This window comes from Aspergillus aculeatinus (genome assembly GCF_003184765.1).
Source record: "Aspergillus aculeatinus CBS 121060 unplaced genomic scaffold BO66scaffold_3, whole genome shotgun sequence".
NCBI lineage: Eukaryota > Fungi > Ascomycota > Eurotiomycetes > Eurotiales > Aspergillaceae > Aspergillus > Aspergillus aculeatinus.
The window spans coordinates 584,237-610,730 of NW_020291472.1; the positions used below are offsets into that span (position 1 = coordinate 584,237).

The following is a 26,494-nucleotide window of genomic DNA, read 5'->3' on the forward strand; positions in this document are numbered from 1 at the left end:
CCTTTAAGCCTCTAGCGGATGGCAAAAAAGGTGTTGGTCATCGCGTGTCCTTTTACTGCCTGTGGATCCCGAAATAATGCAGATTTGGATAGAACCCAGATCAAACACATCCGTGCATCTACCATAAATGCCTGTAAGTTACTGTACATTTATGTTTATCCTAGTCCTTTCTAGTAACCCCGGACGGCATGGTGACTTACTCACTAAGGAAGAGAAATTCCTTTACCTATCATGAAGCCTACATCCGAAACTTCGGCCTGCACACCTCAGCCCCCTACCTGGAGTGAAGATAACAGACACTGCATTGGCTGAGCCCACGGATTCTCGTTTCTGTTTCAGTATGACCTCTATGTCTTCCACGTTCATGGCTCACCTTGTCGCATTGATTGGCGTCTGTAGAACTTTATCTAGGACATGGGTAATACTTATGAAGGAAGCTGGGCGAAACAAATACTGAACGCATGTAATTGACATTACAAGGACTGGAAGGGTAACTGTGAATTGTCGTTGTCGCATGCAGATCGAACCGACAGAATGGAGAACCAGACAACTATCGAGTCCATATCATAACTTTCAGGGAAATTGAGTCTTGGGCCGAAATCCAAGAATCAGCGTGAGTGAAGAGGTGCGACAGCCTCAAACATCTTATCCATCAGGGCAAGATTAAGGTGTCTCTCCCGCCCGGGGCACGGTTTTGGACAATACTCCATCAGTAAGTTAAAGTACCTTGCTCGGTAACGGCACATCCCCAGTCAATAATCATGAAAACAGCAGGTTCCAGCTTTCCAGGTCGATGAAGAACCAATATGGTCAAATCAAAGGGCAATAATTTAAGATTATTTGACAGGTTGTTCTTTATTCCTCCTGTCAAATTTGTCAATCGCGTGTTTCCCATGCCTTCAACATGAAATGAGGAAACGCGGTGTTTCAGTCCAATTCCAATAATCTATATAGTATGCATCATCCCTACCACCAAGGGATGCGGCCCAAGTGGCGTTTCTATAGTCTTCCCTGCTAGTACTGAGTGGTAGGCAGTGACATACCTACTGCCTATAGTCCGGCGGCCTCGTCTAGCCCCTCCCCCTTCATTGAACCACTATAGGACTTGGTCCAGTGCGAACGATCCTTATCGAATGATAAGCTGTAACTTACTCGGAAACAAGTGTGAGAAATGGTACTATCGATGGGGCTGAAAAGAAAAAAAGGCTCAGGTATCTATTTTGCCGTGCTAATAATGTACATAGTATGCTAGCGCCCGGATTTGGTATTCGTCGGGGTACATACGGTAAGGTATTCCTCCCTCCTTCTGTAAGCAATTCGTAAGGTATTCTCAAGCACAACAAGCAATCTAAGAAAATTGTCGCTATCATGCTTGAGCGTGCCATTCCCAGTCAGCTGTAATTGTCTAAGTCGAAGTTGCAGGGGTCAAATACAGCCTTCAAGTATGGACAAACCGAGATGGCTGTCATAATCCTTTTTATTGGTTGCATGACCGACCTTTGATGACATACAGCATTGTTGAAAATATCGAATAGCAAGAGTTGAGACCCCGGGGAGTTGTAGGGAAAGAAAGTATCCCCTTAAACAGGGCGGACAACATGGTAACACATGGTAAAGTAAGGGAGCTAAGCTTCCCCACCACTCACCCAGCCGCCGCTAGTTAAGATACGTACCGCTGCTGAGGACCACCTTTCCAATTGCGCATGAGAAATCATACGTAGGTTTTATTCATGCCTTTTCTGCATTGGGAATGAATTGCTCTGCATGCGCGGGTGCAACCCCTGTGGTGCTTTGTGGGGGGGGAAGGGGGTTTGCCACACTGTGTAGCAGAGATCTGAATCTTGAAAACGCCAGTGCATCGGCGAAGATACTTGTCGCGTCATCTAAATGGTCGCAAGAGAATAGTATTCTTCACCGTTACTGCTCAGCTCCGTATCATGCCTCGGATATGTTATCCTATCTGACTTCGCGGAAATTCAGGGTCAGTACTCCGTACTGTGAAATGCCTAAATGATAAGATATCAATGCGCTGTGCAGAAAACATGTAACTCTATTTGCGGGTCTTTGCTTTTCAATATGTCGAAATCGTCCGAGTCCTCAATGATTACTTCCTCTATAGTAACAGTAAGAAAATTCATATTGGTCGGTCCGCAAAGAAGACCGGGCAAATATGATGATCAATCATATCACAGAGCGGTGAGTATTGCACAAGTGAGTGCAACTTAACAGCCGTTTAGCCACCCACCCACGCCATGCGACTGAGCAGATGGTTACAGGAGTACTATGCCACCGATCATGTCCGATCCATTTCTCGCGGCCTGAAATATACCATGCGGTAACTACAGCCTCGATATGAAGCTTTCAACTCACAACACTTCTCTACACCACGCGGCGGAATAGTATCTCCGTGACCTGGAGCTTGAAAGTGTGGCTGAAGACAATTACGATTACAATACTGCTGGCAAGCATTGCCATCAAGGCTTATCTGCACAAGGGAGCACAGTTTGGGTTTCATAATATGCAAGGTGATTGGTCCCCTAAGATGGCTACTGGCTCAGTATTCCTCAGTATCCCTCCGTAATTCCAGGAATTCAAGAATGTAAGGTATAACTCAACACGTTCGCCGTATCCACAGCTACAACAACCACCCTTTTCATTGGATCCCAGGAACATGACGGAGGGGGTGACGCTAACAAAAAGCAGGGCCATGTTTATGCTTATCTACTAGCCATGCAACATATGCAGAACAACGAACCAGCTTGCCGCCAACATGATGAAGTGGGCGACAATTATTGCGTTCATTGCGTCCGGCGCGAGGACCCGAGTTCGATTTAAGGTCATCAAGAGAGCGGACGAGAAAGTTGCAAGTGGAATGACTTCGTTATGGGCGGCACATGGTATTTGCGAAAAAAATTGAAGATACTGCTAGCGTCATGGCTTTTCTACCTGTTCATTCATTGCATGGTGTCGCGAGTGCCAGATCCAGTTGTTAACCTCTCGTTCCAGATCGATGGGAATCCTCCTTCTCAGCCACATCCATAGTGCACGAATACAGCCTCACACAGCGGAGCGAAGTGGGCAGGCAGTAAGTGAGGTGGGGATACAATACGGACTCGCCGACGCCGCAGGATCGGCAGTGCAGCCACAGAATGCTTTGCCACCGTGGCACATTGCCTGTTTTCAGCTCTGGACTGTGAACTTATTGCCACTAGTTGGCACTAGCCACATATCAATGCATGTTTTGAAGCTTCAATCAGCAGCAGGGGGATTGTCGGTACACCCAAGGTGGTTATACGGGAAATGTTCGAGTATGTACTTGTAGCGTCATCTGTGATCGAATGGTGCTGAACAGACATATGATCGACTTGAACCAAAGCATAAACTAACTAACTACCTAGTAGTTACCTGTCGTTTTGCTGACATATCAGGTTCGAGAGCGGCCTCATGAAGGTGACACGGTTGTTGACATTACAGGGCCCTTGACCTAGTAGCTAATTATTCGATTGCCAGAATGCAAAGACAGAAAAGTGAGCCTTCTGCGATGAACCTTAGCTATGGAGTAATTCGACCTGGGCGGGAATCTCGGCGTTCATCACGCCATGGACTTTCTGAGCTGATTGCAACTATTTAATAAAATCTACGGAGTAGGTCTCTCAAGCCTAGCGACCGATTACGCCACATCTCCAGTGTCTTTCCTTCAGGTGCTATTACCACACAATACAGCCCCCTACTCTGCTAACTCATAAAAACTGAAAGATGCAATTTTCTAGATGTTCTCTACGATGGTGACTGTCTGAGCGCCCAATCTGCCTGTTGTGGACTACTCCTCACATCATCCACACCGGCGCGGCCTTGCCCCAGTCTTATGCCTTGTGCCTTTCAACTGAGAATTTACACGGACCCCAAGCATTGTTGTGCCTAACATAAACTTTCAAGCAGATACGAGTAAAATTGCTACTGGTTAAACCCTAGAAATGCCATCTTTTAGCCTCAACCTTAATGTGTCTACCTTTTATATGACAGTGTTGTACTCTACAGTGCCTTGCGACTCCACAGCTCTGGAACACGAAGCTAACCAGCGATCCCCTAACCCGACCCCTATGTTGGCAGGCTGACCAAGAACCAAGGTTGATATTTGGTCATGCCTATGACTGCTACGGCATTCTATCTATCATAAAGCACGCAAGCCATGTGGCCCCATTATAGTATGCCTGGCGAGTCAGACACACCAATGATTGGATATGATCTACGGCCATATTGCAAAGTGGCGGTTGGGGTGCTATTCGATGCGATTTAAGAGCCAATGACATTATAACCGGAAATAATACCTCACAACGGTCTAGCCCTAAGCAACCGAACTGAAACACCCCCTCCAGGCCCCAATTCTTACGGCTGAGTGCCGAAGCTATCAAAGAGCTAATGGCAATGGATCGTTAGCCCCCGGAATCCAGCTTCCCACCAGTTGATTGATTGCCGTTTGCCCTAGACATTGCTGATGAGCTCGAGTGCAGTGATGATTACCCATACAGAGTGCATGATCGTCTTCTGACCAACCTAGATCGAGACTCTGACGAGATATCTGTTTTCGGTGTAACTGTAATATTTATTATGAAGAGGTAGTGGCAGAATAGGTACCTAAAGAAACTGTACTGTCACTGAGTACTCCGTACCTAGTACCTATACTGTTAGTACTGTCCACGATTGTTTTTTGTCTTCTTCTCGTTTGGGAAGCTCCCGACGGCAGACCCTCAGTTCCGACGCCATACGGTCAAACTCCGAGACGTCGGAAATGGCCTTGGATCTTGTAGTAGGTAGTACAGAACAGTACCTGCAAAACACAGGCGCAACCTGACCTCAAGGTCACCGGGCTTAATGCCCTTCTCACTGGAGCATACATGATTCATGCCATTGGAGATCCATATGCTTCGACGCGTCATTATTGAGGTGGATAGGGTATATCTACGATGGATGCCGGCTTTATCTCCAGATCCAGCCGTCTCCGGCTTGTTGTTTCAGATATCGAGGTGCATCGCCAATGTTTTCAAAGTCTTGGCAAATACACGCTTGCGAAGGCCTCCGCGTACGAGACAGCTCTCCGTCCGGTCGGCAAGTATCTAAAAGAAAGCGGATGCTTGTTTGTCACATACGATGCCAATGCCGCGCAGTGACCACAGTCAAGTCACGTGATGTATGTGTTACATAAGCCCACGTGATGAGCACCTGACGTCTAAACAATGATTGCAGCTAAAGTTGTCTCCCGGGATCAACAAGCTCGGGGACAGACCATGTCGCGATGTCGAGCAATAATGCCAGGGTAGTCAACTCTTTTGTATGAATCGAAGCTTCCACACTGCTATTTGTGCTATGCTCCCCGCAACCCCCGAGTATCAAGCAAATCAAGCAGATCGATCTGGAACATGACTTCTTCCGAACAATGGGGGGTTTTCCTCCATCGATGCTTGTTGCATCGAATCGACGCAGCAGAGTTCAAAAGCCTATCGCGACTACTGTTGCAGCGCTGCCCAATCACTGAAGCCCTGCTGCTAGATGTGCTACTTGAGACGCGCCTTAGCACAGGGATCAAGTGGGACCCGCTTCTTCCGCTGTACATAGACTGTCTTTGCAAGATGGGCCTTGTCCAGACGTCGACCGTGTTGAATGCCCTTCTAAAGCATTCTTCAATCCACGACAAACATCAATCGTCATCGGTGGAGGTCTATCCGGGCAAGAAGAGTCGAAGTTGCTACACTCTCATGACGGACATCAGAGTTGTCCAGGATGCTATGCTGTCCGTCTCTACCGGCAGTGTCCCCAAGTCATTTTCAGAAGCGATATCAATCTTCACCGCTATCATCGACTGGATCCAAGCTGTTGTGGCCTGGAACAGCAGTCATATTGATTCTGGTCATCAGAACCCAGGCTTAATCAGTTCTCCCGACGCAGTTTCGCTGTTCGAGTCCTTGGGTATCTTGCTTGCTGCTTTGTCGGGCACTACGAAAGGACTTGAGGTCCTTTCAGCCGACTCCCAGGAAGGTAGGCTCAGATATCCATGCTTCACTATTCCACTACTGACAGGATAATACAGCCTTGAAAGTAAAACTGGGACAGGCTCTGTCGGCATACCTTCCCATCTGCGTTGAAGTATCACTACCACTTCGTAATCGACTTGACAGCCTGCAGAAAGAGTTCAACCTTTACGGTGAACCTCCGGCTAAGCCGTTGGATGTCTCGATGATGGAAGGTGTCAACGTCAATGCGCTTCAGTTCGAGGCGTCAGTTATGGACGGTCCTATGATCAATTCGAGAGCTGGCCTCTTCGTCTATATCAATGCGATGGTACGTATACGTCACACACGTTCAGTAGCTTGATACTGACTAGGTTTTAGCTGGTAGGACGTCCTTTGGTTGATGACAGCATGCTTCTGAACTACTTGTCGAACAGATATGGGGTGAGTGGGTTGTCCAAGGCGCAGCGCGACAATCGCACTAACTGCAACAGGGTCATTATGAAGTTCTTATTGAGGAAATTATCACTGCAGCATTTGACGTGCTTTCGAACGCAAGCTACCGTAGCGAGTCCAACCGGTCGATGTTTCTATTTCGATCGTTCCTCGTGAACAAACTACCTGCCTTTTTTGCCGCCATGCTGGCAGCATCTATGGTTACCTTACAGATGGAACTATGTATCAGTCATGCGCTGGGTCGACTAGATCCAAATACGTTTCCATCCTTTTCGCAGATGTTTACCATGCAAAGCAACACTGCTCTTTCGGACGTGAGGCAGGAATTTCTTTTCGCTTGCGCCTCGCACAAATTGATCCCTGAATCCAGCATCGAGCGACTTCTTGGAGAAAATCCTATGCAAACACTCCCTGTAGGGGGGCCGTATAACAAAGATGATCTTGTCAACCAGATCAATGCTAACCCGGAACGAGCCGAGCACTTGATAGGTGAGATCGAGTCTATGGAGGGAAACGCCGGTGCAATTGTTGGCGCGATCATCGAGGTACGGACCCTCGAACCCTTTCCGAATTGAGAATTTGCGAAACCTTAGCTGACGTGCGTAGGTCATGCACAACCTTTGCAATCAAAAGGAAACGATGACATTGAAGAATATCTGCAACTCACTCTCTCGCCGGCCCCAGGCTATGGATGTCATTCTGTTGTTTCGAAGCACAAAACAGGTGCTGCAACCGTTGTGCTCATTGCTGGATGCCTGGCATTGGGATGAGGATCAAGGAGAAAGCCAGCCTGTCTACGACGAGTTTGGTAGCATCTTACTGTTAGTGCTCGCCTTCACATATCGGTATGGCTTGCGAGCACAGGACCTTGGACTTGGTGGCAGCAATTCATTTGTTCTGCAAATTCTTGGGAGTGGCTCATGCAGTCAGAAACTGGATTCTCTGAGCGACAAGCAAAACAAGAACTTGGGGGGCTGGATCACGGCTTTATTCATCGCCGAAGGCATCAGCGAAGAGACAATGTCGGCATGTAGCCCGCAGGAGTTTTATCTTCTTGTTGCTACTCTGTTCAGCCAAAGTCTTGGGGCGTGCGAGGCCGGGAAATTGGAATTCGACACACTCAAAGGTGGAGCTGAATGTAATGCATTCCCTCCGTTAACGTGCGTTTTGAACTGGACTGACACAGACTAGATCTCCTCGAACCGTTTCTTCTTCCATCGCTTGTTCTGGCCTTAAATTGGCTGGGTAACCACATATGGGAAACGGAGGGCGACCCTTCGATCCCCTTGAAAGCTTTACATTCCCTGATCAGTCCCACCTCGATATCAGGCGAAGCCAAAGAGATACATCGCACCGTCTTGAACATGACTGCACGCGGGCTGGAGGAACAATTGAAGGATGTCCGTGCCCGACACCCGTCTCGTACGGACATCAAGCCGATCCTTGATGCACTCGAACCATGCTTATCTTTCGAGCGAAGCGGCAGCTGTCACCGGAGTGAGCTAGACTCGTGGACATCACATTCGCCTGGAGGGCTTCTAGGCAGTATACGGAGTGCCTTCCAGTCCCTTGTACTGTGGAGCGCAAGCCCGCACGTCAGTGTTGCACCGCACTCTTACACGCACCGACAACTCGTGACTGGCGTTCTGCTTCTTGGGGCCACGCGCGTTCTAGGGGCCTTGGTTGAAGAACTCAAGTTGCAGACCGAGACTGGCAGCGGTGATATAGCCCTCGATGTTGCAGCGACGCTGATTTGCGCACCTATGGCCGAGTACTTTGCCATCGACCAGAACAATCACTCTCACCAGCCCCTAGATCCTACCAAGGAATCCTTCCCACGATGCCCGATTCTCACCCTCCGGAGCGCTCTCAATCTACTTCATGACAACATACCGAAGATTTCCGAAAAGAATCCATTACGCGCTGAAGTCATCGTCCGGCTGTATCGGCGGGTAAACGCACTCATGACCCCACCGGCCCAGGTCCCAAATTTGGATATGAATAATATCATTCAGCACATGCAGCTTGGCGTTGGAGGCCCTGGGCAGATGGATCTCGACCCACAGGGAGCATCCGGGCATGGTGTCACTGATGACGACGCGGCAAATCTCAATCGCATGTTGGACAATGCGGCGGCTGCGGCTGCGGTGGGAATGGACGGAGGTCAGACCATGGGTGGTATGGGACTTGAATCGTCGAGTGGACTGGATACGAGTATTGATGATGTTTTGAACGCTGCTGATATGGCGGTTGGGAATCCAGAGTTTCTTGACTTGGATATGGAAGGTCTATTCTAATAGAGGCTGTTGAAGATGGGCTGTACAGTACGGTGTCCGTCGTGGGTCGACTATTTAGCATCGAGCATTGCATTGTACCTTCTCCGATCTGATCTCAAGTTGTGATTTCCTCTTGCCAAGCACCATTCTGCGTACATGCAGATCAGACCTCCTGGTTCCAGTGTATGACCAGCCCACCAGGCTACCCATCAAGCTCCCACAGAAGAAAATGCCACTTACCCTGAGGGAGAACGTGACTACTCTAGAAAGGAGCGACAAGTATCCTGCCGTAACGGCTACTCGCATAGATACCAATTCGCCAAATGTGTTATATATACATCCTCACAGCGATATGAATTGCCTGTGGGCCAACAGTAAGGTTGCCCTCGCCGTTTCCCTTGCGAATCGATCGGTCGGCCATCTAGTCCAGCACTTTTGCTTGAGCTCATCATGGTCCGTCAGTCTCTTGATCACGTATATGCTGAATTGCGAGCCCAGCTGCCAGTATCCTGGGATCATTCTCGCGACGTGTTTCGTAAACTAGAATCAAAATCCGAACCTCTTAGCCTAAATGTAGACCACCCACACCCCTTCACACAACCGAACTAAATCCTCACCTCGCGTTTCTTGGCCCTTAGGGCTACAGACCATCACTGAAACCCTGTTCCCAGCTTTTCCACGGCTTTGGGGATCCCCGAGCCCGGCAAGACGGTATCCACAAGCGCCCAGGGAAGGAATTCGGGGAGAGGGAGGGCGACGACGGTTGATGCGAGAGTGAGGGTCAGGACCGTGGTGATGAGGGATGTGAGAGAGACCTCCATCATTTTTTTTGGAAGGGGTTGAGTTTCACAAAGGGGAGTGTGGTAAGGCTCGTGGTAAGGCTCGTGGTAAGGCTCGTGGTAAGGCTCGTGGTTTGGCAGGAGAGGAGTGGGATTTCTAAAGGGTGTGTGCCGCGTCGCAGGGTTGGAAGACAGGAAGAGCTTTCATCAGATTGACCTTGTAGGCCTTCTTATGCTGCTTTCCTGAAATCAGTTTGGAGGAAAGGGATGAAGGTGTAGGGGTGGTGAGGGGAATACCTTCAAACAAGGGAGTGGCAATGAGGGAAAGACGGAGGGGGGAGGTATGTATGTATGGTGTTTTTGCATGGTGTCTCTGGAGTTGACGACGTGGGATAATTCTCGGATTTACGCGATTGCTTTCTCCAAGCTTGAACTGTATATGGTAATGGGAGAATAATGATTATACCAGGTACTCAATTGCCTCAAGTACATTCTATATCGTGGGTCATACCGTTAGTGAGAACCTCGGGTGCGTTCCGGGAGTTTATCTGGGCGAGTCGCGCCAGGTCATCGTCCTGATAATTGATACGTTTTAAGCTGTCCAACTATGTAGAAGCATAGTGTGGGTACTTTGTAGATTTAAGCCCGATTTCTTCATGTTTGCTTGAACATTGATCAAGTCGGACACTGCAGGACTACATCTGTAGCAACCGGTTCCGCGCACGCGTAGTTCCAAGTTTTTCTGCAGCTTTTTTTCTGCATGCTGCACAATTGCAAACCACTGACGAATTGATATTATCTAAGAATAGTTAGCCCGAGTATTCCAACTCCGATCGCCCTAAGTGTGCAACAAGCCCCGCCCCGATGTGACAATGCACTCTCCTCTGCATTCAAAGTCACACGGCACGTGAAAGGGGGCAGCAGCTGTCAATTGTCCCGTTTCCAGTGGGCAGTTGGGCAGTTGGGCAATTGGCAATTCTTCCACGAGTGAGTCTGCACGATTACTCGTGCTCGGGCTTTGACTTATTTGCCATGGCCCCTCTCCCGATGCGAGAGCTGCATTAGTCTTACTTCTAGCCTCCGACGGCCGGCAAGTGCTGGTCTGCAATGTTGAGCAGCGTCTTCCAACAATGTAACCAGACAGAAGGCGACTCCCAGTCACGGAATATTTACCGGCAGACCCGGCACTTCTCCTCAAGGTCTTCTTCAGTCTCTGGAGATGAGACTACTGGGGATCAGGTTGTCTTGCAGCACGCCCTGGCCTGTCCCGTTTTCCGTCGTGCGGTATTGACATCGAGTCCGGATTGCTTGTACGACAAGGGTCTCGATCACAATGGTGATGCCTGACCTCTCTCACCGCAACCTCAAGCATGTAGGGATGCTTTGATTGACGGCAGCTTCAGTCGCACCCTGCTTCTCATCATCACCGCAGGTCAAGCCAAACCCAGCAAGTCTTCCGTTCATGAGTGCAGCCAGCCCTGTCTGCACTCCACACTGACTGATCATAGCAAACTGACAGCTGCCAATCAAGTACACGCTGATCCTTCGGCTGAATATCCTATCAAGGCAGCCCGCCCAGGCGCGAAACCCAAGACTTCACGTACACCTGCAGAATCCCAATTTGACCCTGATTCTTCACGTCGCGCAGTCGCTCGTGCAGGATTGAGCGATCAGCAATGAGCGGAGATACACGCGAGGCATTGGTCCGTGTATATCACTAATGCGTTCGTCGGCATACTACTCGGCACTAGCTGAAGGTGAGGGTCCACCCATCCACAATCTGCTGCCGGTGATGCATTCCCCGAGCCGAGCGTGGCTGCGTGTGAATTGCACCATCTTCGTTGAGGTTGCTGGCTTTGATTGCCTCCTTTGAAACAGGTACATGTGTTGACTCGTATGTTCTCCTGAGCGACAAACACACGCTTCATAATCCCGGCTTTACGTACGTACCTTTGACGCCCAAGCGTGGGTACAGGAGACGACCACCATGCTGTCCGTCAACAGGGGCTGCTTTTGAACCACGCCCTCCACGCCCCGAGCTTTCCCAGCTCTATTCTTCGCGCCATTGCGTGAAGCCAGATCAGAACTTTGAAACTCGATGCAGACCCATAGTTCGTGACCCAGATGTGATCCAATGGTCGGGGAGCGGCTCCACAAAAGAGATGGAGTAGAGGAGGCCACTGAACCTGAATTCTTCGAAGGTTCTACGGAGAATTGAGTCAGTTGTATTTCGATATATCGAGTAATCCGCAGGTGGCAAAAAATTCGTACCGTAGAACCGATGCTGGAATCCTTCAGTGAATCTGTACTGTACGGCCCACATTTGGCTGGGGAAGGACTAGACTATTCGCTGGTCAAACACAGTCCAGGCAGTTGTTATGATAGTGAGTATGAGAGTATTTGAGTGTCTTAGGAAACGGATGAAATGACTATAACGTTACTTGGACTCAGCTTCGAGAGGGGATATCTTAGTCGGCGAGACCACTGAGTGAGACAAGCCACGTGATTGATTCCTGAGATACCAGGCATACAAGATCTCGGTCGCGATAGGATTCTGCCTTGTGTGGATGTTTTCACTTTTCACAACGATTCCTTCTCTTGAACCCCTGAGTCGGACTCTTCTACTTCCTTCCTCCTTACCCCTATCTGTCTCTACTTACCATTGTCGCGTACCTCCTTCCCCGCTTTCCTTTAGTCGGAGGAGACAACGATATCTAGAACAGAATGCAGCAGCAGCACAAAAGACAAGCGATGTCTTGTGTTCAACCGATGACACGCGGACTGCACACCGCCCGTGTCTCCTATCTCTCCGGTCTCTCATTCCTTCCGAGTCCGCCTCCGTTCATTCATTGTTCTAATCTGGCCAGGCTAAAGGAGATCAAAGAGAAGCACTTACGCCATGTCGCGCCGTCCCGTGTCGCTACGCTTAGAGTGGTAGAGTACGGCTTCCGCGGTGGGGGACGCAGTTGTCTCGGTAATTCGCTCTGACAGCAGATCCCGTCCCTGAGCACGAATGACGGAGGATGAGCGGAAGCTGACGGACATTTAGGCTGCGAAGTCTCTGCGCAGTGTGAAACCGTTGGTATTCAGTAACTAGTATATGCTGCTTCAGTCGCAAGCGGCCTGGATTGTGGAGGCTCCCATCCCAGCCTTCCCATGACCATACTCCACCACCCTCCTGACTCTGTCTCAGAACCCAAGATCGATCTTGGCCCTCAAACTCTCTCGACACAATTAACTACAGGAAGTCTCTTTGCAGTTACCTCCATCCTCGTATCTTGCCACTTTTGGCTGTATACTCAAGTGCAAGAGTCGGTCAACGGTCGATCGTGATCAGTGGTCACTCAGGATCCCAAACAGCACTGACCCTCACCGTTGGCCTCTGGCCCAATCGCTTCTAGGCCTCCCATCGTTAGTCCCGCATACAACGACGAGCACGTGTTGTTCCTAGGCTCATTTGGAACCACCATTCCGACCGGCTTGTTTTCTCGTTTGGATGATGGGCAGCTCTTTGTCTGATCCTGGAGGATTGTGATCTACTGACACTAAACTCATTGGCGTGTTCCTCTTGGAGTATAGATCATCCTTTAGCGGCATCTTAGGCCATCTTAGACTCAGCCTGGCACTACTTAGGGTCTGGACTTGATGCAAATGGAGCAACAATGGGATGTCATCCAATCTCCAAGGCTCTACTTCGACATCTCTTGCTTGCGAAAGCACAAAATGACGCTTTGACACGCACTATCAACCCGCGCTACCTTCACTTATCACAGCCTCGTCGATGCCATCCCATCCGGGTGGTGATAGTTGCGACCTGTCACATTTTTGACTGGATTACGGGGTAGTTATCTTTGGGCAATGGGTAGTTAGTGGTAAGGTTTGATATGCCGTCGGATTGTCTGTCCCTTACCAGAACGAACCTTATCAGCACGGGGACGACTATTTCTTTTGCTTGCGTGGGCAACCTGGAAATCACCATGAACCCTGTGGAACTTAGTTACCCCATACGGTATTACGTAGAGTCTCTCCCGTCGACGCAAGGTCCGAAAAAGGATCTGGAGTGTCTGGGACATGATCGACTTCTCCGCAATTCTATCTTTTGAGTGGCTTGTGGCGATCAGACCCGGGAACCGAGTTCGTAAGTGTCATATGTGGACAAATGCGGCCAAAGGAGAGAACGGTGTCTATACCAAGTAGAATGGGCAGTGCTTACACCTCCAATACCTCTAGCTAACTAGTACCTGCCGGGTAGTCTCCAGCTACGTAGGTCGTCTGTCAGCTGTCAGTCACGCCCCGGCGAGCTTCTCCAAATGATTGCCGGGCCGACCACGGAGGCGGCGGTGTTTCGCATGGCATTAGAGTTCAACACTATCCATATTCGAATCACGCCACCGAAAGAGAGAACATAAGGCCGATCGGCTTCGATGCATAATTGAGCAATGCAGTTCCTCCATATATCGCAGCGTACAAATCTCGAAGGCTATCTGAAAGTTGAGCAGACCGTTTCCCTTGCATTGCCGATTACCCATGGCCCTCGACGATCCGGGGTGGGGAGGGGGGAGGTGTCAAGGGACGGATGAATACGAACCATTGCATCGGACCTGAGTACTGGAGTACCGTACAATGCACATTCCTGGATGGAGTCACTGACAAATAGCCTGGATGTGGTGCGATCGTCTCGAGAGTGAGCTTTGCTGCCGGCAGACATCAGGGTGGTACGGAGTAAGTTGCTGTCCATCGGGCTTGGTAGCGAGCTGCACCCTAGACATGGTTTACTACCTACTACCTGCAGGTACGGGAGAACACATGGTCGTTCATTGGACACGCTTACACTTGACGTTGACTGGTCTGATATCGAGTGGAGCAACAAACAACTTCCTTTGTTATCCTTGCGATAGCTGTCTCGGTCGTCGCTCAATCGAGTCATGTGGTCCATGTCTAGCAACAGGATATGCGTGAAACGACGGAAGTACTTACTACTACAGCACGTACATTTGCCACGTCCTTGGAGGTTCAGCTATGGTGGGTCAAGATGTATCCTTCCCTTCTTTATTCGGTGACATCCGACGTGTCACTCGATGCCCAAGTGACGCTGTGAATCTATCTATCTATTTCGTACGAGGTACGGAGTACACAGTACAGTACTTGCTCATTCCCAGAACTTGCGGTCGCAATTCTTCTTCCATCTTTCCACCCGACTGATTGTCCAACCCCAATAGTGAGGCAATATTCCAGTATACTGTGCGCGGTGCTTTCTCGGCGGAAGACCGGAGTGGGATTTGGTTAAAGTTAACATGCTTCAGCCCATGAATGGGCTTGTCTAGCACTAGTGAGGATAAACTATGCCGTGCGGTCGAACTGTCAGCTATGGTCACTAGCCAAATATTGAGATTGCCATCGAGATGTATGCCCAGTGAACCACATGGCAAAATGTAATCGTGACCACAATGGACAAATAACAAATCACAGACACCAGGAGACAGATACCGTACCTCAAGCAAAGGCTACGGAGAATTTCTCTCACGGCGCACACATCAGCCCCTCAAGGCGAGAGGAGTACGACCCGATTGAGGGACTTCCCGGAGTTTAAATTGCCTACTATGGGCCGGGGTGGAGGATGGACTTACGGTTTGGCAGACGGATCAACAACAGTTAACGGAGTACAGTTACCGGAATATCGTGATCAGTTTACGGAGTACTTGTACGGTTCCAATGGTATGGAAACTGTCATTGCCGATCGCGCGCTCTCCGGGAACCTTGGAACCAAGACCCCAATTTTTGGCTTTATTGATGATCGGGACTTGGGGGTTTGTACAGGTACCTTCATGTGCTGTGCCCTACTTACTATTGCCCTCTGGATAGTATCTGGCTTTTTTTCTTCTACCGAAAGGAGCTGAGGCAATTCAAGAGAATCATCCTCCCGAGAGTGCCATGCCAGAGAGTCCACGGGAAGTAAAGGAGTAAATACTACCTAGTATGTATATTGCGAAAAGGGATCAGTGGTTTACACGGTAAGTTAGCTTTGCCACCATGGAGATTTTGGTGGCCTGGGGCCCCTGGGAGAGTCAAAGATTTCCACATCATAAGCTTCTGCCAGACCACCAGCTAGTTAGGTTTTTGAAGATTAGATATGAACATGAAAATTCGGTGAGCGACCCAATTCCTTGAGTCTAAGAGTTTATCAAAGTCAGTGGCAGAGGTAGATAGAGAAGGGGGGAAGGAAGGAAGGAAGGAAGGGAGAGACCGAGAGAGACCGAGAAACCCCAAGCCAAAAAAAAAGGTGCCTGGCCCCAGATGCTGGGCAGTCACAGACAGGCCGCTTCTGCTCCACTCCCTCCCTCCTTTCCCAAAAGTACCACTACCACCACCACCACCACCACCACTCGGACCCCCCCCCCCCCCCCTGTCGGCATCAATGCAGGTCATCTCACACTCTCACACACACCTCTCGGTGGGACAGCGCAAAACCGGTTTAGCTGACTGCATCCTACATCCAGGAAAAGGGAGCAATTAAATGCTGATATTAACATTAATTTGTATTCTGTTTGCTGAGTGGCCAGGGGATGGGCCCGTGGTTATTCTTATTTTAGTACATATGTATTCGCCAATGTATTCGCCTTCTCATCTTATTTTTTTCTCTTTGGTTTTTTTTGTCGTTTTCCTCCAGAGCCACTCTTCCATCTGGCACAGTCACAGTTGCTAGGTTACAATTTCAATTAGTACTAATACCTCCACACAAAGTACGGAAGACTAACTCTCTTACTGATGGCGACCGTTGCTCATAATCGAGGGAAATGCATTGTTCTTGATCAATCACCATCATTCCGCCGCCCGGGAGCTTGTTACCTGATCAGGCAATCCGTCATCACACTGAGCGAGGGACAGTACGTACACTAGGTACAGTACAGTACCTGAGGCGTGGAGCTAAGCATCCCATATGCCGCTTAGGAAGACTCGCTGCAGCTAAATGTTCACATTATCGAGGTTTACCAAGTATCTTGGGCAATAATTAATCCAGCACAAGCATCGGGATCGAATTTTGTATGCCCTGAACCCATCACGCCCAGTTTGAAACCAATAGGGAGCACCTCCATGATATCAGGGTTGGTGCTGGGAAGAGCTGCCTGGGTTGCGGCGGGCAGATCCTAACCGTTTAGGCGGGACTCAAAAGGTTAGCTGCATCTGGCGGCCAAGAGAGCAGATCAACCTAGAATGGGAAATTTTAAAAAAGGATCCTTGAAATTGGGGAGTAACATCAGAGACAAGTAATCTTTGAGATCGAACTTGACAAGGAAGAGGTGGAGCAATAGAGATAATGAAAATAAGAATGAAATAAAATAGAAGTAAATAAAAAAACAAGAACAATGGAGAAAAGACAAGTTCCAAAAAAAAAAGGGTATGCTCTAGACTGGAGCCGGGGAAAGTGCACGGGAAATACTGAAGAGAGACGTGGTGCGCAATGTGACAAGGCCATGGGGAGAGATATATATTAACAGTAATGATTCTGACAGGCCGGGACGGTTTATCCTTATCACAATCCTTCATCCTTTCTTTTTGCCTTACCACTAAGTTACCTACAGACGGACTACAGACTACAGAGTCCTTGGGTTGTTACTATGTGCTGCATTAAATAAAGGGCCAATTGTGTGTAGTAACCTTCTTCTTCTCACTCATACACATACTCTCACTCTTTCTATTGTCCACGGTCTCTTGATCGCCTACCCCAAATTCTTGTCCTTTTACCCAAAAGAAACCCACATACGGGGAACTGATCGCCTGCTCCACGTCTCGATTGAGTCAGGGATGTGCTGCTGGAATATCCACCGGTTCTGTGGATACTGAATAAACCACCTTTGGAGCCACTATTCGCCTTCCTAGAACTCTCTAGACCCCGTCACCTCGTCGACTAAACCTCTGAACTAACTAAAAAGAAAATTAAAAAATTAACGACTAAATTGTAGGACATTTACAAGTGCCTACACTACTGTGATCTAGTTTGGAGTCTGGAGAACTCCTGGCCCGGTGGTTTGCCTCTGTCCGATCCCCCTCCTCAATTGCTTCTTTGGGCTCCTCCCTCTTCTAACCTGGAAACTCTTTTCAACCCCTCCCCTCTCATATTATCACTTTTACATCGTCCACTCCTCCACATACACACACCAACACACACACACACACACACACACACAACTCTCTCTTCTTCTTCTCACTCCCACTCCCTCTCTCTTTCCGCCGCTGTTTTATCGACCTTCCTTTCCCTTTCGTTCCCTCTTCAGTACAGATCTCAGCTTACTCACTGTATTACTATACCGCATTTACTTGTGCCGCATTGCATAAATATTATACCTGCAGTAAGTCGTCTTGCGACCACCCACCGCCGTGGAGATTGCGATCATTCATTCATTCATTGCTGCTGGTGGCAATTGGAAGACTCGATACCAAATCTACACCCTCGGGCGTTACGGTCTGCATCGCATTCATTTGGGCTCTTTCAGTGGTGCTACTGGCTCTGTCCTGTCTTAGATTCGACACGGCCCTTGCGTGTCTCCTCAACCAACCCGCCTCAAACGATCGCGCTCGCGCTCTGTCGTCATTGTCACTGCAATCTGCGTCGATCAACCTCGCATTCGTTGTCCCGGACCGTGCTCTCGCTCACACGCCCGGAAGGTCTTGCTCAACTTGCCCTGTCCTTTTTGGGGTCGCATCGTGGTCCTTGCGTTTGAAACCCCTCCACCACGACCCTCGTTGCACGCTGGTCCCTGCAATAAGATAAGAAATTGACTTCGGCAATCGAGACCTTGAGAGCCCGCGGCTGTTATTCGCCCTACCGTTCCCTTATTTGGGATTGATTGTTTGTTGTCCCTACTTTCGAAAGCACTGCAATCTCCCCGCCCTCGTGCGCAACCTCGCTCCTCGTTTTTGATCCGGCATCAAGGATTGTGTCTTTAACTACTGGCACTCCATCGACTCGCCCTTCGAACCACCAATCTTCATTGTACTCTCACAGTCACGCTCCTTTCATCAGATCCTTCGTTCTTCGAGATCGCGTCGTAGGTGCGTTAGCAACCGGTTGCCCTTCCCCAGCATTCCTTCCAGGCTTCTTCCCAGGATTAGGGCATTCTCCGGGAGATATGCAGAACCATCCATCCCCTCCCAAACATCCTCCCAAACACTCCTGGCAGCCCTCTACCAAGAAAAGCACGCCGTCACTACTGACGTGGGTGAAAGGCTCGCACCCTGTGCTCTCTGACTAACCCCTTGGACAGGTATCCATCACGATTGTCGTAACCTCGACCAGTTAACCTTTCGAGATCACCCGCCTGGCTTGGTCCGCTGGCATGATCTCTTCTTGAATTCAACGTTCGACGGACTTTTCGCACTGCACTTCATTACGACCTAGCTGGAAATGCTCTCCATTTCTCCATTCGCTTAAGAGTTGGGCAGTGACCTGTGCGTCTGCGTCTGACCAAGCCTACACTCAAACTCAAAGAGGCATCAGACTATCGCTGCAAAGCGTACCGCAGTGAGAATGGATCCTCTAGAATCACCAAAACGACATATTGCCCCCCTAAAAATCGAAAAAGGGCAATCGAACTTTCACATGAACCGCTCCTATTCGGCTCAACATCGCCTCGAGATGAGCCCTCCTTTGACGCCCTACAGTGGGGGAGACGACAACTCGGAAAAACCGAGGAATGTCTTTCACAATTATCTTCGCGCGTTCTACCCTTACCACCCGTCGGGCAATGTATCCCCGTCAACTGTCACCCTCCCGCTGGATCAGGGCGACATTATCCTTGTTCACTCCGTTCACACCAATGGCTGGGCCGATGGCACCCTGCTAGATACAGGCGCCAGGGGCTGGTTACCCACGAATTATTGCGAAGCATATGATCAACAACAAATGCGCCCGCTGCTCAAAGCGTTGACTGACTTCTGGGATATTATTCGAGGCGGGTGCCGGCTTGCCATGAATGAGACCGGCAATCAGGACCTTGTGCGAGGCTTGATTGCCGGGGTTCGCTATCTCTTGGTAGGTTCCTGCCATGCAAATCAAGTGTCCCCTTTCGGCTGACATCACTCAAGCAAAAATCCGAATGCCTGACCCGCGACTGCATGCTGGTCACTAATCATGACGGGTTGCGCAGGAACCGCAAAGGGTTGCTGGCGGATCTATCGTCTCTGGTCCGAACAACCAAGAAGTTCCAAGAAGTTGCGACCAAAAGTACGATGCAGGATGATATTGACTACTTGGTGGATGAGATGCTGCTCAAGGCATTTCGAATTGTGACTCGTGGCGTTCGTTTCCTCGACGTGTGGAATGAGGAGGTTGGATTGAGTAGGACGATCGCCGAATTGGAGCAACAATCAACACGCTACGACCTTTCGCCTCGAACGACCACCGAGACGAAGCCAGTAGCGGCAAATGCCCACTCCGAGGCAGAGGGGGAGACTGAGCGGAATGAGTCCAGACTGCTCAACCGCAGCCGACTAGACATGAGTCGAGCATCCACCCACATGGACGATGCGCAGCCGGCACGGTCTGTTTCGGTGGCCACCAAACGAATCTCCATATCCCACCGAGTGTCGTACTCGGGACCCGCTGCCGCGGCCCGGAATCTCAATCTAGCGTCGGAGCGACTGAACTCGTCATACGATGCCTTTCTTGGCGTGTTGGGCTCGTTCATTGGCTTACATCTGCAGTCTCGGTCGTCAACGGAACTAGTGGTGACCACGGAGCAGTCCGTGCGCTCCTGCCGGGCTTTACTAACCGTCATTGAGGCCGCTTGTGAGCATGACCCACAGGGCAGTGGGTTGTTGGAGCAAGCCAGAGACGCTATGTACGAACGTCTATCTGAACTAGTGTACGCTGCGCGGGACGCCTTCCGCCCAGCTCACTCCCCCGACGATGAACTAGTTTTTTTGCCCGATGAGGGGAAGCGCTTGGTGGATGCTGCCACGGACTGTGTCCGCGCGGCGGGGAACTGTCTGGCCAAAGCGCGCTTGATGCTAGAGGAGTGTGGCGACTTTGAGCTCGAGGCCATGCCGCAAGATACGGCCCCTGCGGCGATAATGCTGCCAGACCTAAACCTGACTCCGCAGCCCCCGCAGCCTGACACCTTCGACAGCAACTCAACCCGCCCACAGGATCTCTCACTTCGATTGCCCCCTCCTCCTTTGCAGATCCCCAACTCGACTGATGCTGCTTACTCCTCCTCTCCACCAGGACTGACTGATGACAGCACCCCCTCTTCTTTCCAATCGCGTGGTGAAGCAATCACTCCAGCCGCCGCTAGCACCGACGTGTCATTCCAGTCCACAAATATCCTTTCGTCGAGCTTGGACAAACTCTCATTCTCTTCTCATGACACGCAACCATTCGAGTACCGGAATAGTCAGCTCAAGTCTGAGCCGAGTGAATCTTTCGGCCGTGGGGTAACAAGCAATGGAAGCAGCTTCACGTTCAACAGCCGTCTTCGTGATTCAGAAATGAGCGGGGTTTCGCAAACCTCGACACGAGCTACGTCGCCAGATATCGGAAACAGCTACCAGACTCCGTGCTTGCGAGGCAGCTTGAGCCATTCCACGCTGGCCGAAGAGCATGAAGAGACCGAGGCCAACATTCTTGAGCGAACCTACGCCCACGAGCTGATCTTCAAAGATGGCCAGGTGATGGGTGGCAGCCTTCGTGCCCTTGTCGAAAGACTTACAGCCCATCAGTCAACCCCGGACGCCATGTTCGTTTCGACCTTCTACCTAACCTTCCGCCTGTTCGCGACGCCTTTGGAATTTGCCGAAACTTTAGTGGGTCGGTTCAACTACATTGGTGATACACCCCACGCCGCAGGTCCTGTTCGTCTTCGTGTATACAACGTTTTCAAGGGATGGCTCGAGTCGCACTGGCGACATGACTGCGACAATCCTGCACTCGACTACATCACCGGATTCGCCAATACAAATCTTAGATACAACCTGCCTACTGCCAGCAAGCGCCTCTTGGAACTTGCGGAGAAGGTCTCGATGGTTCATGGCCCGGTCGTGCCGCGTCTGGTTTCCTCCATGGGGAAAACAAATACTGCGACTGCCCAATACATTCATCCAGATACCCCTCTTCCCCCGCCCATCTTGGGCAAGAAGGAAGTGGCGCTACTGAAGCAGTGGAAGAGTGGGGAAAGCAATATCACAATTCTTGATTTCGACCCTCTAGAACTGGCTCGCCAATTCACCATCAAGGAATCGCGAATCTTCTGCGCCATACTACCCGAGGAGTTGCTTGCGACCGAGTGGACGAAAAAGTCCGCCTCAGTGGCGGTCAATGTCCGCGCTATGTCAACCTTATCTACAGATTTGGCGCACCTTGTGGCGGACTCGATACTCCAGCTGGAGGAACCGAAGAAGCGTGCGGCTATCATCAAGCACTGGGTCAAGATCGCCAACAAGTGCTTGGAGTTGAATAACTACGACTCATTGATGGCCATCATCTGCTCTTTGAACTCGTCGATGATCTCGCGCCTCAAGCGGACATGGGAGGCTGTGTCCCAGAAGACGAAAACTACTCTCGAGTCTCTTCGTGTAATTGTCGACGTCTCGCGAAACTACGCAATTCTTCGTCAGCGTCTCCAAAACCATGTGCCACCTTGCTTGCCGTTTGTCGGCACCTATTTGACAGACCTGACGTTTGTCGACCACGGCAACCAGCCGCTCCGCTCCCTACCCACGGACGATGGAGAAATGGCCGTGATCAACTTTGATAAACACATGAAGACGGCGAAGATCATCAGCGAATTCCAACGCTTCCAGATTCCATACCGTCTTACGGAAGTGCCCGAATTGCAGGCATGGATGCAAAACGAGCTGGTTCGGGTTCGTTCCAACGGTGAAAAGAGTTTACAGACGTTCTATCGCCGGTCGCTCATCCTCGAGCCCCGTGAGGCGCCTCAGCAGCAGCGTACATTGCAGACGGAGTCCAGCTCCTCCTCGATCCTAGAGAATGCCAAGGACAAATTCGAATTCCTGTCGTGGACGCACCCCTCGAAAACCAAGTCGGTAGCGACAAATGGCTGATTCAGGACAACCTGAACCGGTCGGGACGGCCAGTTACGATTTACGAATCATTTTCAATTCATGCCGACACGGACTTAGCGCTATACTCCCTTTTATTCTTCACATTTTCGATATTGTCATTATCCTCGCACATTTTATTGTGGATACCTCATGATTCCATATTGTCAACACTTCGGAGCTGCCCCTGTGATTCACCTATCAACCAGGAGGGGTGAGGGGATTCCCCTACTAAAAAGAGACAATGCAGTATATCACACAGTGCAATCCTTTCCTGTACAGGGATGGCACATACAAAACAACAATACCCATTTCATTCGGACCTTTTTATACAAGCTACCTCGCGGTTTAGACGAAGTGAACATTTCCTCGACTGACTACTTTCTTTTCATCACGTTTGATTCGCTGCAATGGTACTTCACTGGACATGCCAATCTCATGAATTTGTTTCGTCATTGGCTGGATCGGAGCACTGCAGCCTCCCTGGTAATGACAGGACTGTGTTATTATCGGTGCCACTTACTTTATATTTTTCTTGTTTTGGTTCCTCATTCTCTGCCTTATATTTACGGATTGGCTCAGCATCCGGTCTCGGTCGCATTGCATTGGAAATGTACGGTTCTAATCAGGTGTGGATTATGGATACTGGAATTGGGCATTCGCATGGAAAAACTTTGGGTACTTACTTATTGGGATGGATTTGGGATTTTCTGGGCCGGTCTGGCTGGCACATGGGAGGACGAACTGTATCATCTTATCCTGTACATATTTGGGGGCTTACGGCTAATGCAACCTGGTCCCGTGCTAATGAACAATCACTTGTGATCATAACCGATTATTTTTCTTTTCCTCCGGCGGAGAATGTGGGTTGTGTGTATAGAGCTATGGGTATTTAGTCGGTTCCTTCCACCAAAGGAATTGTCGGTATTATCCGAGACCCCGCCACCTTTGATACGCCTCGGCAAACCCGCCACCGTTGGAAGCCTCATTGCAAGCATATTCGTCCGTTTGACCCCAGACCAGGTCGAAACCCAGGCCACGGGGAGCGGACGCATCAATGTCCAAGATGGGGATCATGGATGGTCGTCCATGCGCGCACTGGAATGGAAACGTACAGCCTGCCAATCGGGACACCAGGCCCTGGCACTCCTCTACGGTCAAAACGTCGTTGAACATGATTGCCGTGCGGCAAGCCCGCGAGTTCAGCAGATCGATGATCCCCCGGGGACAAGTGTCCAGCCGGCCGAACCAGCTGCTGTCGCTGGCGGTCGTAGCGCCATGGTGAGTGTCTTGCCGAGTACTAGGCCGGGATTCACCCCGACTCCAGCCCGTGGGAAGACCCCAGCCACCACTCTCCTCCCGGTGCCAGATTTCCCCACGGACCAGTTGTGTGACTAGCTCCGGTTCCGCGCGACACCTCTCGGCAATGAGCGCGGGAAGTGCATGCACGAAGACGAATGCCTTCGTATCTCGGGGTCTTTGTTCGATCGAGTACTCAACGCCCCAGTTACTGTAGAATTGTCGGTATCTTTTGAACACCGAGGTCTGCGACGCGGGGATTTCAATCACGATCGCACTGTCGAGTCGAACGGATGGAGGGGTGTCGGTCGGCGCGGTTGGGAGGAAGGATGCCAGAAGAGCCTCGACGCGACAGCGCTCATCAGCAGCATGTTGATCGATTAAAACTAGGGTTTTATTTGGGTTGGATACAGAGGGACCAATCGCGGCAAGGATGAACTTCCTGTCGACCTGGGCAATAATTTGGGACTTCTTGAGGTCGTGTTTCCGAAGTTTACCACGATACTTAGCCACCCCAAGGGTGTCTGGACGAAAGAGATTGCTGGGAGTGGCTGTTCGATGACTCGTATTTATATCGAAGATGTCGATGGCCTTTTCGGGCCGGCCGAAAACCGGGGGTTTCCAATCGTCCAAAAGGTTCTCGACCCATGCATTTCGGGCGGGTTGTATGGCAGCCGACTTGAGCCGGTCTTGGTCTTCCAGACCCCGCTTCGTCCATAGAGACCCGGTGGATCGGGGCCTCAGGGAAATGGCTGAAGAGCCAGCGCCAATGGATTGGCCGGTTCGGGAATTAATCATGTGGCTTCGACCCGTATAAGGGTCAATCCAGGAGGCAATCGGATCAAAATGTCCGTCGGGTGAGTTGGTCTCACCGAAAGCCTCATCGTGGCTTCGTTTTTCGGGGCTTTGTACAATAATCGTGTCATTAGGAACTGGTTCAAATGGCATTGCTGGCTTTTGCAAATAATTTCGATGAAGAGGGGCGTTCGGCTTAAGGACTCGCGTAGTTGCACTAAGATCTTTCGAAATGATGCTGGCACTCTTTACTCTGGTCCAGTTTCCGAACTGGTGACTGACGGTCATCGGTCGCCGAAGATCACGTAGCTTTATATGACGGTTCAAAGGTTCTTCGGTGCTATAAGCTGTATTTGAGCATTGAGCTTCATGACCTGAGGTCCTCGAGCTCTTCTTCGGCGACACCTTTCTCTTCTTTCTTGCACGCGGCCGTAGACCCTGTTGATCAAGGAACTCGATAAGCATGGCTCCAAGGACGTCTAAGATGCGCTGGACATATTGAACTGCCTCGGGAGCACCTTCGGCATCGCAGTCGAGACTGTTGCACTCCTCAGAGGTGATCCGTATGTAGAACATGGGCCACCTGGTGCACTCCTTGGTAGGAGCCTTCGCCAGTGTCTCATAACCACTCCTGAGGACCTCATCTTTGGCTCGTAGAGGCGCTGGAAATTTGGCATTATCAAAGTCGGACAAGGCAAATAAACGATTAATCTCGGTATAGAAGATATTCGCACTGCTTTGTGGTAGCACGGGAATTACTCCCAAAGAAAGAAACTGGACCTTCTTCGTGGTGCTAGGAATACGCGATATAGCGGCCTGGATATGAAAGCCAGGTACACTGGCCGACACGACATCCCAGTGCTCATTATTTCGAGCTTCCACCAGACCAGCCTGGAACAGAATAGTGTTGATGCGCTGAAGATCCAACGCTGATTCTGCCTCGTGGTTTAGAGTCTTCGGGCATAAAGAGAGCTTCTTCTCTCCACTAGCGTCCATGACCACAAGTTTAATTAGTTGATTGTTTGCTAGCATCAGAGGCACAAGTAGCTGCCTGAGGTCATCCCATTGTCTCTCCACCTCTTCAGACTTCTGCAGAGCTAATGCACGACTCTTTACTCGTACTGGCAGGTTGCCAAACAAATCGTTCACTGTTATACTGGTGCCGTGATTGCTGAATCTAAGTCCCTGATAACTCGGGGCTGGAGTCAGTCGAACGACTGGGGTCGCATGGTGGAATACAATAGTATTTGTGCTTGTATGCCGAAAATGGCGGGATGTTATGGTCAACATTGACAGAGCCGAAAGTGAGGCTAAGAATGAGCCTCGGTGACCGTAGACATCTCGCTCTGGGCCAAGCCGGGAGGTATCTGTGCTTGAGGTAAGCATCAAGGCTTCAAGAACGACGGCCTAACGTACGGTGGGCTTTGCCTAAACCACCACTTGGATGAAATTCCAATGGTGGTATGCCGTCTCCATCGTCCTCCACTATGCAGCCTCCGCGCAGAGCATCGACCGTGATATACACTGTTCGAGCATTTGCATCCAAGGCATTCTTGACCAAGTCCAGGATCACCCCCTTAAGAGTTGTAATCGCCGTCGACGATTTCAATTTGGCCACTGCAGATGGTGGCAAGGGTTGGATTCTCGGGTCATCGGAATTCATCGCGGCGAGTAGGTAAGTAATCAACCAGCATGTTTCCCGGGTCACATAGCTAGTCGCGCTTGCTTGGAGCAGCGAGGCCTTTCTAGAGGATACCGAGCACTCATCTGGGAAGCGAAGATGTAGAGAAACACTGAGCCCATGGTGTCTTCGGAGAAGGAAGCG

General features: G+C 50.3%; 7 protein-coding genes across 7 annotated transcripts; 5 read left to right on the forward strand and 2 right to left on the reverse strand.

Annotated features, from left to right (window-relative positions):
* Positions 1-2,770: 2,770 nt before the first annotated feature.
* On the forward strand, positions 2,771-3,488 carry BO66DRAFT_397855 (uncharacterized protein; the record flags this gene model as incomplete). The annotated part of the gene is made up of 4 exons (XM_025648621.1): positions 2,771-2,897; positions 3,007-3,085; positions 3,248-3,308; positions 3,402-3,488. 4 exons carry the CDS (start codon positions 2,771-2,773, stop codon positions 3,486-3,488), a joined length of 354 nt encoding a protein of 117 aa, XP_025508432.1.
* Positions 3,489-5,279: 1,791 nt separating this feature from the next.
* On the forward strand, positions 5,280-8,862 carry nut1 (putative RNA polymerase II mediator complex subunit Nut1). The gene is made up of 6 exons (XM_025641832.1): positions 5,280-6,033; positions 6,086-6,336; positions 6,387-6,449; positions 6,500-7,006; positions 7,068-7,599; positions 7,653-8,862. Exons 1-6 carry the CDS (start codon positions 5,418-5,420, stop codon positions 8,756-8,758), a joined length of 3,075 nt encoding a protein of 1,024 aa, XP_025508433.1. The 5' UTR covers positions 5,280-5,417; the 3' UTR covers positions 8,759-8,862.
* Positions 8,863-10,560: 1,698 nt separating this feature from the next.
* BO66DRAFT_467883 (uncharacterized protein) lies at positions 10,561-11,182 on the forward strand (the record flags this gene model as incomplete). The annotated part of the gene is made up of 3 exons (XM_025652604.1): positions 10,561-10,826; positions 10,893-10,974; positions 11,036-11,182. The coding sequence occupies exons 1-3, from the start codon at positions 10,624-10,626 to the stop codon at positions 11,180-11,182; spliced, it is 432 nt and encodes a 143-aa protein (XP_025508434.1). The 5' UTR covers positions 10,561-10,623.
* An 81-nt stretch (positions 11,183-11,263) lies between these two features.
* BO66DRAFT_397857 (uncharacterized protein) lies at positions 11,264-12,561 on the reverse strand (the record flags this gene model as incomplete). The annotated part of the gene is made up of 5 exons (XM_025648622.1): positions 11,264-11,383; positions 11,467-11,720; positions 11,788-11,843; positions 12,177-12,230; positions 12,413-12,561. The coding sequence occupies 5 exons, from the start codon at positions 12,559-12,561 to the stop codon at positions 11,264-11,266; spliced, it is 633 nt and encodes a 210-aa protein (XP_025508435.1).
* Positions 12,562-14,853: 2,292 nt separating this feature from the next.
* BO66DRAFT_388086 (uncharacterized protein) lies at positions 14,854-15,658 on the forward strand. Its single transcript, XM_025646466.1, has 2 exons — positions 14,854-14,920; positions 14,986-15,658. Exon 2 carries the CDS (start codon positions 15,234-15,236, stop codon positions 15,411-15,413), a length of 180 nt encoding a protein of 59 aa, XP_025508436.1. The 5' UTR covers positions 14,854-14,920; positions 14,986-15,233; the 3' UTR covers positions 15,414-15,658.
* Positions 15,659-19,042: 3,384 nt separating this feature from the next.
* BO66DRAFT_397858 (guanine nucleotide exchange factor) lies at positions 19,043-22,578 on the forward strand (the record flags this gene model as incomplete). The annotated part of the gene is made up of 2 exons (XM_025648623.1): positions 19,043-19,546; positions 19,600-22,578. 2 exons carry the CDS (start codon positions 19,043-19,045, stop codon positions 22,576-22,578), a joined length of 3,483 nt encoding a protein of 1,160 aa, XP_025508437.1.
* A 740-nt stretch (positions 22,579-23,318) lies between these two features.
* Positions 23,319-26,462, reverse strand: BO66DRAFT_388088 (putative DNA mismatch repair protein (Mlh3)). Its single transcript, XM_025646467.1, has 2 exons — positions 26,086-26,462; positions 23,319-26,036 (listed from the first exon to the last, which is right to left on the reverse strand). The coding sequence occupies exons 1-2, from the start codon at positions 26,330-26,332 to the stop codon at positions 23,503-23,505; spliced, it is 2,781 nt and encodes a 926-aa protein (XP_025508438.1). The 5' UTR covers positions 26,333-26,462; the 3' UTR covers positions 23,319-23,502.
* Positions 26,463-26,494: the final 32 nt, after the last annotated feature.